This window comes from Zosterops lateralis, assembly GCF_965231275.1.
Source record: "Zosterops lateralis genome assembly, chromosome: 12".
NCBI classification, from domain to species: Eukaryota; Metazoa; Chordata; class Aves; order Passeriformes; family Zosteropidae; genus Zosterops; species Zosterops lateralis.
The window spans coordinates 211,531-221,894 of NC_139772.1; the positions used below are offsets into that span (position 1 = coordinate 211,531).

At 48.1% G+C, this 10,364-nt stretch overlaps 1 protein-coding gene across 2 annotated transcripts; it reads left to right on the forward strand.

The window, feature by feature from the left end:
- Positions 1-5,451: 5,451 nt before the first annotated feature.
- MARVELD3 (MARVEL domain containing 3) lies at positions 5,452-8,495 on the forward strand (the record flags this gene model as incomplete). 2 transcript variants are annotated; one of them, XM_083870341.1, is made up of 3 exons in its annotated part: positions 5,452-5,764; positions 7,298-7,385; positions 8,377-8,495. In XM_083870341.1, the coding sequence occupies exons 1-3, from the start codon at positions 5,504-5,506 to the stop codon at positions 8,385-8,387; spliced, it is 360 nt and encodes a 119-aa protein (XP_083726467.1). In that variant the 5' UTR covers positions 5,452-5,503. The 2 variants fall into 2 exon arrangements, with proteins under 2 accessions (XP_083726467.1, XP_083726466.1); XM_083870340.1 differs by lacking the exon at positions 8,377-8,495 and having other exon boundaries at positions 7,298-7,417.
- Positions 8,496-10,364: the final 1,869 nt, after the last annotated feature.

Sequence of the window (10,364 nt, forward strand, 5' to 3'; positions counted from 1 at the left end):
ACATCTTGAAGCCATTTGGACTGTTTTCTGCTGAGGGCTGCATAGTTTCTCTCGTGTTACGACTGAAACCTGACATGAGTAACCTCTGGAAGTTTATGCAGGTCTTCTCCAAACACCTATAGGTTATTGTCTCACTTTCCCCCGCTGGCCCCATCTCTTGCCATGCTGCAGCCCTGGCAGGGCATTGAGAGGCCTCAAGGACAATGCTCTATGTTCTGCCTAGCAACAACCCCCAAACTGACGTAACTGGAGCTCTACCTGTCATACTGCACACAGCAGTGGGGTTCAGGGGAGGCCACAGTGGAAGCCTGCTGCCAAGAGGGGGGGAAATTTGGCCCTGGAGCAATAGGACGCTCAGTTACATAAGGCTGAGAGCCTGGTGAGAAGCAGGGTGAGGACAGAAGTGTACAGCGGCATCAGTGGGTTTCTCCTGCTATTACAATGCCCTTCTCCTCTCACTGCATGACTCCATCCTCCTCCAGACGCTTTCATATGGAGAATGCAGCCCCTATCCTGCCACGACTTGTGCACAGGGCCTCCCAGGACCAAAGCATGAACACACAGCTCAGCACTTTGTATTCTAGAAATTTGGCCAAGCCATCATTCTATGGTGTGGTATAAGAGGCAGCCATACCCTGCAGGATGCATTTCTGCCAGTAAGGCTGCTGTCTCTCTGGACTGTCAGGCCCTATGCTCCCCACTAGCACCCCACCCACTGACGTGCCTCCACTGTCTGCAGTTTGCCCCTCTGTCCCAGCAGGTCAACCCCACAGGTATCTTGTGTATACTTCTTCAGCTCCCTCTTTCTTGTGTAGCTTGAGCAATTGATAGTTATCTCTTCCCATTGGAAGGAGAAACTAGTGATAACTTCAGCATTTTGATAGTACTGCCTTTCTCTGGTACCAGGGCTCCCAGAGACCCATTTCTGTGAGCAGAGGCGAAGCCAGTAAGACCAAGCAGTTCAGCTTCCAGATGGAGCTGCAGTCACAAAGCAGGACTGAGAAACAGCTGCTTGAGGGGAGCACAGGCTCAAGCATTGCTGCACTGACAAACCTGTCTCTGTCAGGCTGCAGATAGGTAATACATAAGGATAGTTTTGCCAATTCAAGGTGCACTGCTGCAGGGACAGACACCTAACTACTACACTGCATAAAAATCCACCAGGATTCAAATCACTTCACTTGTTACCTCCTTATATTTTGCTTCTATTTCCAGCAATATATGTCTGCTCCTTTCAGGCACTGGTACAGCACCAGCCAGTTCAGGTTTCGTGTGTATCCTAATCTCTGTATTCCCACTTGAATCAGCTTTTAATAACCAATTATATGACTTTTTTCTTTATCCTTTTTTTTTTTTTTTTTTTTTTTTTTTTTTTTTTTTTTTTTTGGTAAATCAATTTATTGTTAAGGTCTCAGATGAGCAAACGGCTATAAAACCTCCATGTTTCTCATGGATGTTGCATCTGTTATACTGATTCTGACAGCATCATTGTAACACTGCAGCAGGTTTGCTGAAACACAAGGCACAAACCTCATTCCGGACAGGCTAGGTCACATGAGAACTCTGAAGATGCATATATTCAAAGTTAGAGCTGTCTGATGGTGTAGGCAGGACTGCTGTGCCAAACCTGCATATATCTCCATGAGCCTCTCATCGAGTGATGGTGATGCTTGTGCCTCTAGCAATCTTAATTGCTGAAATGGAGCATATCACCTGTTACCTCTTTGCATAATCAGAGCAGAAAAATCAGCTCCAAAAAAAGCCCAGCTATGCTCTCCAAAGCTGTGCAAACACTGTGTTTAAGAGCCAGAAAGATGGCACAATCCACAAAGGCGGCTCAAAGCCAGTAATAGGGTAATTAAAAATATTCTTTAGCTACAGTTTATCTAGCTGCCTGTATTCAGGAACAATTTTGATTTGATCTCAGAAATAAAACACTGAAATACACTGAAATTGCACAGTCTAGCTAGAGATGCCTATTCTGGAAAAGCATCCTGTGTACTGCAAGTGGTTTGCAGGATGCTCTTGCCAGCTGTGTGAGCTGGGCTATGGAAAGTGGACCATTGGCATCTAGGGACTGCCTGGTCTCTGCATTTCTTTCGGAAGGGGAACAGGGTGGCTCCCACAGTGCACAAATGGAGGGCACTACAGTAGGGACAGTGACCCTGCCTAGGCTCCTGGTAGAACTCTCCTCTGCAAACCCTGGGCAGATTGAAAATAACTGCATTAACACACCTTAATGAGCATCATCTCCTACTGTTTGACATTTCTCTCCATCGAGAAAACCAGGGAATGCAAAACCCAAATGCTTTCATGACTGGCATCTTGTGTGCCTCCCACAACACCAGCACCTGAAAATGCACTGCAGCAACCTGACAGGAGCTGTGCTGGGCACAGCAGACTGCACTCCCCAGCCACTGACCATTGCGGAGCTGAGAGGGGACAGGGTCTAGCAGGTACAGGAGCCTTTGCTTGCTCAGCCTGGGCACTGAGTCCAAATCCAGCGTGTTGAGAGACACAGAGTGCACTCCAGGTTTGTGGGGAGTTGGAAGCACCAATGAGGTACAGGCCCAACAGCCATGGTGAAAGACTTGCAGCTTCTGTTACAGATGCTGAGAGGAATGTTCCACAAAGTGTGAATGTTACCGGTTCCCGAGTACAGGCACAGTGAACGAAAACATCTTGTCCAGACTTGTGTCTGTTTACATCCAGGTAAATATTATCCAGGTAGGTGCATATCCTGTGTTTGACTTATGACTTCAGAGACTTGAGCTGTTGCATGATATGTTGTGGCAGCAGTCCTGCGATGGCCTTGGAGCCACTGGGACAGTGACCAGGCAATGGGGGTGGGGTGGAAAGGGGCACATTGGCTTCGTGGGGTGAGATGACACTGTGAGCTTGAAGTGGGTGGCGTGGGCAGCACCAGCTCTTCCTTCTCACAAGAACACACACAGACAGGCCAGCCTTCTCATGACTAAATTAGGGTCCCAGTGATGGAAACCTACCATCTGCTGACCAATCTACTTCTGCAACAACTGCTCATCTCCTTATAAAATGGTGGAGTTGGAGTGTGAGAAACATTGAGGGTGCCTAAAATACACCTCTTTTGCTTCAAGCTCTGCTTCCTGACCATGCCAACAGCAGATACAGTGAAAAAAATACTTCCCTGCTCTTGACAGCAGTTTTTTTACAAATTTGCAAGTTGTTTAGACACCTCTCTATTAACAAGCTTGCAAGCTATTAACAGATGCTTGTTATTTCAAATGAGATGTCTGTGATCGATCTTTTCCTCATAGGTTATATTTCTAGAGATTTCTTTTGCTTTCTTCTGAATCCCCTCCAGCTGATCCACTCACTTCTGGAAACACAGTGTGCAAGGCTGAGGCCAAGCCAGTGCTGAAGTGGGGGCAGAAGAATTTCTTCACATGCCCTACGTGTGACATTCCTGTTCATACACCCCAGAAATGTTAGTTTTTTCGCAAGAGGATGACATTGTGGACTTGAGTTCAGTTTGTCATTCACAATAACCTCCAGTTCTTTTCTACAGTACTGCTCTATCGTCATCATGCTGCACTCATTGTCCCTGTGATTATTTATTTATGTGGGACAGTCAATAAATCTGGTTGTGGTGTTCAGCAGTGATTGTGCTGCAGCTCCCAGCTGCCTCAGACTGAGACATATGAGGTGGTTCACGACTTGCTCCTACCACTTTACCCTCCAAGTTCCCAGGGAGGGCACTGAACCAGGTCAGAGCTCTTGGTCCATTGCAAGCCAAACCAGGCCCTTCCCTCCCTCAGAGCAGCAATATCAGAAGGAGCCAGAAACAAAGAAGCCAATAATAATAATAATAAATAATTTCAAAGAGAAGCCAAAACAGTGGTGAAGATTAATACTGGTATCCTTGGCTTGCTATTGCTCTGTTCTGCTGACTGGTATTTGTTCAGTGAGAACAGGAACCCAGAAGATGATAATGACCAAGTTCAGCTATGGTACTTTGAGCAGGACTGAAGTGACACAAAGTATGTTTTTAAGATTTCTCATTATAGCAACAGAAATTAAATAAGACTGACTCACTTCTACAGTACCTTGAAGCTTGTACCTCACTTTTTAGCAGCAGACACTCTAGTAAAACACTGATCACATCTCCAACAGATAAATACCTCTGTCTTTGATCAAGTAAATCACCCACAAATCCAAAGAAAGCTTTATCTCAGTTAGTTGGATGACCAGCAGCAACATTCTGCATAGGAAGCACTTACTTCATCCCTTCTTGTGACTCATGATTACCCGACTTAGTTCTTCACATCCCTTTCATGTCAGTCAAAAGCTGTACTAAGTCAGCTTCCAGTGGGTACTAACACGCACGTTCTGTGGCAGGTGGGAAACCTCGGGACGTTATGGCCACAAGGGGCTGCGAGGACAGTGCGGGAGCGAGGGGGAGCGGGCACAGGCTCCAACAGCCGGTGAACCGTGCGCAGGTGCCGGAGGACCGCGCCCCTGCGCCGAGGAGCGGAGCGCCTGCAGACGGGGCAGGGCCTGGCCGGGCCGGGGCTCCCACCACTGCAGAGAAGGGGCTGAGGCGAGCGGACGACACGGAGTTCACGGCGCCGGCAGCGGCCCGTCCCGGCCCGGCCCGGCCCCCCGTGCCCAGCGCCGGCAGAGCGGGGCCGCGCCGGGCCATGGCGGAGCGGGGCTGCCCCCGGGCCGCGCCTCAGGGACGCGCCGGGGCGGGCGGGCGGTGAGGGGAGAGCGGCGGGGGCTGAGGGGAGCGGGCGGCGAGGGGAGAGCGGCGGGCGGGGGCTGAGGGGAGCGGACGGTGAGAGCGGCGGGCGGTGAGAGCGGCTGGCGGTGAGGGGAGAGCGGCGGGCGGGCGGCGAGGGGAACGGGCGGCGAGGGGAACGGGCACTGAGGGGAGAGCGGCGGGCGGTGAAAGCGGCGGGCGGGGGCTGAGGGAAGCGGGCGGTGAGGGGAGAGCGGCGGGCGGGGGCTGAGGGCAGCGGGCGGTGAGGGGAGAGCGGCGGGCGGTGAGGGGAGAGCGGCGGGCGGGGGCTGAGGGCAGCGGGCGGCGAAGGGAGAGCGGCGGGCGGTGAGGGGAGAGCAGCAGGGGCTGAGAGCAGCGGGCGGGCGCTGAGGGGAGCGGGCGGGCGGGCGCGGGGGGTTCGGCTCGGCACCGGGGCCGGGCGGGCCGGACCTGCGGCGGCGAGGGGCCGGGCCGGGCTGGGCGGGCGGCCGCGAGGGGCCTGGACGGATCACTGCCATCCGTGCCATCCTCTCTACTTAGCGCCGTACCCGGACCAGAGGCAGAGGGGCCGCGGGGAGGCCGCGCCGTGCCGGGGCCGCCGGGGCGCCGCCGCTGCCGGTACCTGCGCACGGGCCGCGGTGAGCGCGGCCGGCGGGAGCCGCTCCCTCCCTCCCGCGGGACGCCGCGTCCGGCCCGGCACCCTCCCGGGCGCTGATTTGTGGCCGCAGACTCACCGCGGCCTCCTCTCCAGCCTGCTGCCAGATGGTGGAGGTCCTGCTCGCTGCCCTGATCCTGGTCTGCAGCTCCGTGTCCTGCGGCTCGGCGGGAGGATACACCGGCCTCCCCGCTCTGGGGGGCATCTACTACTACCAGTACGGCGGGGCCTACAGCGGCTTCAGTGGAGCGGATGGGGAGCGGGCCCAGCAGCTGGACCAGCGTTTCTACCTACTGAAGCTGCCCATCGCAAGGGCAGCGATGGCCGTAGGAGGGTGTCTCCTGGTCTTCCCTTGTGTTCTGATTTTGGTTGGTGTTCTGGGGGTCCCGTGGCACTTCCCGGCATGGCTGCTAATCGAATGCACCCTGTACATAGTGATTGCAGTTGGCACAGTGCCTGCTCTGTACTATTTCCTCCATTCTCTGCTGAGCGTTTATAATTCATCAGTGTGCAAAGAGAGAGAGCAACTTTATCAAAGCAAAGGCTATCAGGGCTTTTGGTGCAGCCTGCATGGGGCAGAGATTGCCGCTGGCCTCTTGGGCTGCATGGCTGCCATGGCATACCTGCTCAGTGCAGGCCTGGCTGTCAGAGATTACAGGACAGTTCACGAACAGAAACAGAAGCCACTGCAAGTATAAGATCTTTCAAATTATTCCTCCACTCCAGTAATGATCTTGATTTTTGCCAGTCTCCTTACTGAGGTGAAGCAGTATGCTTTCCTTTCTTCTGGACTGTGCAGCCTTAATGTTACAGAACACTCACCAAGCTGGTATAGCTTCAAATATGGTAGAGTCAGGCTATTCCTAACTCGAATTTGCATTATGGAATTATTAGTGACTCACAGCTGATGCAATGGATTGTCTCTGCTTCACAGGCAGCCCTTGCATTCCACTCTCAGGGGTCCCCTTCTCTAGTGAGGCCTTGCTAAAAGTACTGCCACTATGTGCTTCTGCCAATTAACAGCTGAAACTGTTTTTACAAAAGGCATGTGACTTCACTGAGAAAAGAGCTCTTAAAAACAAGTGATCAAGGCCCATGGTTGTGACAGCTAAATATTGCTTCCTTGTAGGTATCTGGGAATTAACAGACCAGTGTGAACATGATGTTTATAAGGCCATGAAAAAAATCCTAAAAAACCTTGCAAACACTGTCCTACTTGTGATACAGGGCCTTTTCAAACTCCTGGAGAGGGCACATTTTTGTAGGAAATGGTCTTTTTATATAACTTGTATACAAGAGTTTTGCTTAAAGATTCCTTGAATTGGGAAATCAGACAAAGGCTTTATGTGATCAAATGGGCGGTTGAATATAGAAGTATATGGCTTTCAAAGTACATTTTCAATGTACAAGTTGGAGAAATGAGATGCTGGGTTTTTTTGGTGTGTTTTTTTTTTTTTTTTTTTTTTTTTTTTTTTTTTTTTTTGAAAACTTTTATAGGAAACTTAAACGGGAAAAGTAGCACTAGAATCACCAACTCATGCCTCAGAATGAAATGCCACTTCAGAGCAGTGTCTACTATGTGCATTGTTCATACGCGGATGGAACCACTAGTCTCACAGATGAGTTCTGTCCGTATTAAAAAAACCTAAACATGCCAGAAACATGCTTTATCTTGGACATAGCTCTTCTTTCACTGGCACAAGTGACTAAATCCTCACAATTACCAAAACCATGGAACACTATTAGAACTGGAGACACCAAAGTAAAATAGATGACACATAGGAACACACTAAGTGCTTTGGGGTTTGTTTGATTTCTCCTGCCTTTTAGCATCGAGTGTCCACAGCACAGGGTGGACAGTCCTAATTCTGTTAACATTTCTGTGTTTCCTCTTGCTGCAGCTACATCTAGAGCTGTACAGTGCTATTGAGAGCAAGTTCACAGAGCAGGATTCCTCTAGCAGGAAACAGAAATCTGCCTTAATACTTGGTAAGCCTAATTCTATCCTCACAGTGTTCTGAAAGAAGTTTTTGTGTGTAAGGCTGATGAGTGAAGTAGCACATGGAGCTCAGTGAATAACCTGCAACACAGCTGCTGCAAGACACAGCTACCTTTGACTGGGATATTGAGAGATTTCTTCCAGCACAGTAACAGAATCAGAATAAGCTGTTAGATGAAAGTAAAAATCTTTATTGCTAAGTCAGCTGAAAATTCAATGCAAAAATACTCTTCCTTTCTGAACTTCTCTATACATCTGAATAAAGAATCAATGGACTAGTGTTTTCCAACAATCTTACGTTATTTGCCTTTCCAAAGCAATACATGGGCCACAGTGCTGAGGGTGCATTCATTGGACAACCTACTCCCATACACAATAAAAACAGGGATTGTTATAGGTGCATGCTAGAGTGGGATACAGAAAATATTCTCCTTTTTAAAAACAAAAAAAGCATGAAAAAAGATTTAGTAAACAGCTGGTACACTGCAATATTTAACGTGCACTAGATCATACAAGTCATTAAAAAGGTAACATTTTAAAATATGAAAAAAGAGGAAAAATACAGTTGAGTCTTCAGAGAGCAATAGAACAGCAGACAATGATTGCACAAGACCAAAGACGTGATCTGCCTGAAGAAAGGCCTTTGGCAAGTGACACAAAAGCCACCAGCATCTATCCAGAAAGAGTGCAGAAACCCCACAGGCCCAAAGCCTTGGGTGTGGCTGAAGGTCCTGTGTACCACGGGAAAGATTTCAGACTTCACAGAAGCTTGTCCCGAGAGAGGGAAATACTTCCTCCTTCTTGGAACAGGATGTTATCCTCCCATCTAACTGAAGATTCTGCTCTGGTATGAACAGTCTGTGATGCTGCCTCCACCGGGCCTGTTCCTTGTTCTGGGGACAGCTTGGAGGTTATCTCTTTTTAACACCTGCACCTCAGTTACCCACCACTCAATATAACCTTTATGGGTTCCTTTTACAGAGCCTTTCTGAACAGGAGGGGACAGGACAGGACAGGACAGAGCAGTGCCTTCAGAGTACCTTTCTCAGCAAGCATGCCTATCAGCAGAGTTAGAATTACTGAAGAGATGGACCAACAAACTCCTCAGCCTCACTTGGCTGTGGCTGCATGCACTGTGGCAGGGCTTCCATTGCTCAGGAGGGACGAAACAGCCTGAGGACCTCAAAGTAAGAACCCTTCTCTAACAGCAAGTCTGTGAATGAGTGAGACATTCTCAGTGGTATGTGATGATCACATAGTATCTCTGCAAACTCCAAAAACAAAAATCAGGGAAGAGAACAGGAAGATAACTGGGAAAACTTCCTACCCCTACCCTATCCCCTTCAGTAGACTTGCCCTCTCATACCTGTTCCACCTGCAGTGCTCCTTGGGAGCTTGAAATCTAAGGTAGTGTTAATAAATAAGGTAGGGGAGACACAGAGGGAGGCAGAAAAACAAAAGGTAGTGGAGGGAATCACTCTGTTCTATGAGTTCTTATCACCAAACAGATGAAGATAACCCAGCCACATCACTGTCTGACCAATATCAGGAAAAAGAAAACATTTCTTTGGGTGACAGTGACCTTAAAGCATGTCCCAGCAGTTCAAATCTTGTGTTAGAAAATCCAAGATGTTTGCATGAAAAAATGATGCCAGTGTCTTTGCTGATACCCAGAACTGGCCTAGGAAAAAGCAGCACTTTTTGTGATGAACAGGCACTATTTTTAATGCATGAAAAAGATTTTGGATGAGTGGAGAAAAAGCATCACAATGCTGTGGCTGAAATGGAAAAGCTTAATCCTTGGAAGAAGCACATGGAAAATATGCAGAAGCTGCTTGAAGACACCAGTGCTTGTCTTAGTCAAATAGAGGAAGATTATTTGGAACAGGTAAAGTCAACTCAGCCATAGAAAATAGGAGCTGGCTGTATTTAAACTCCCTTTCTGCTTCAAAATCAGAAACGGCACTAGAGAAAAAGTCTAAATAGGAATTCCTTCTGTTCCATTCTGCCACTACCTTTAAGAGGTGCAATTCAGAAGTCTGCATGCTCCATTGCAGAGCTGTGTTTTCTTTAGTCCTTCAACACTGAACTAGGTAGAGTCATTCCACACTAACTCCTTGTGGTAATTCTGCATGCAATATTACTGGTTCAGACTGGCAAGGACACGCTGGACTTTCTGTATCAGTGCAAGAAATAGAGACCTGATTTGCATTAATATGTGCCACTCGGAGTGCAGGGTTTGTCAGAGTCTTACTCAGAAATAAGGGTTTCTGCATCAGTCACATTCTGAATGAAGGCTGTTCTTACAGCCCTTCCAGATATCAGAAGGTGTGAGGCTAGGCACAGATATTTGGTATAATTATCACCAATTGCAGTCAAATACATTGGGATGAACCTTTCCTGCATACTTATATGATGATAACATGAAAGAGTTTTGGGGTTTAGCATTTGAATCTTTCCTGCTGTTGTTCCTCTGCCTAAAGGATTCAAATGCTGTTGTTTCTGTGATTTTAAGAGTTTGCTTCAACCTCCAGTTCCAAATTAAATAGGCATTTAAACAACCAAAAATTGTGAGAGTTTAAACTTTGGAAAAAGTTGGGTTGTTTCATGATTACACTGCAACTAGCACAAAGTATATCCTAAAATGTTGCTCTTCATGTACGATAAAAATACATTTTTTTCCTAGTGAGAAGAAATTCAAAGTGCTCTGAAATCTCTGTAAAACTCCATTAGATTTTGTCAAAAGATCTATATTGACAGAATTCCACAAACAGTCTGCACAGTATTTCCTTCTCAACAAGACCCAAATTTGATCCAAAAATAGACAACAAGCCCTCAGATCTCTACAGAAGAAACTTTTAAGTTTTCTTCATAAATGTAATTAATGAAGAAAAGGCACTAGCCCACATTAGTCAGGATTACTGCACCACTGACATGACAGACAGCTGCTATCCAGCTCTGTCAGAAAG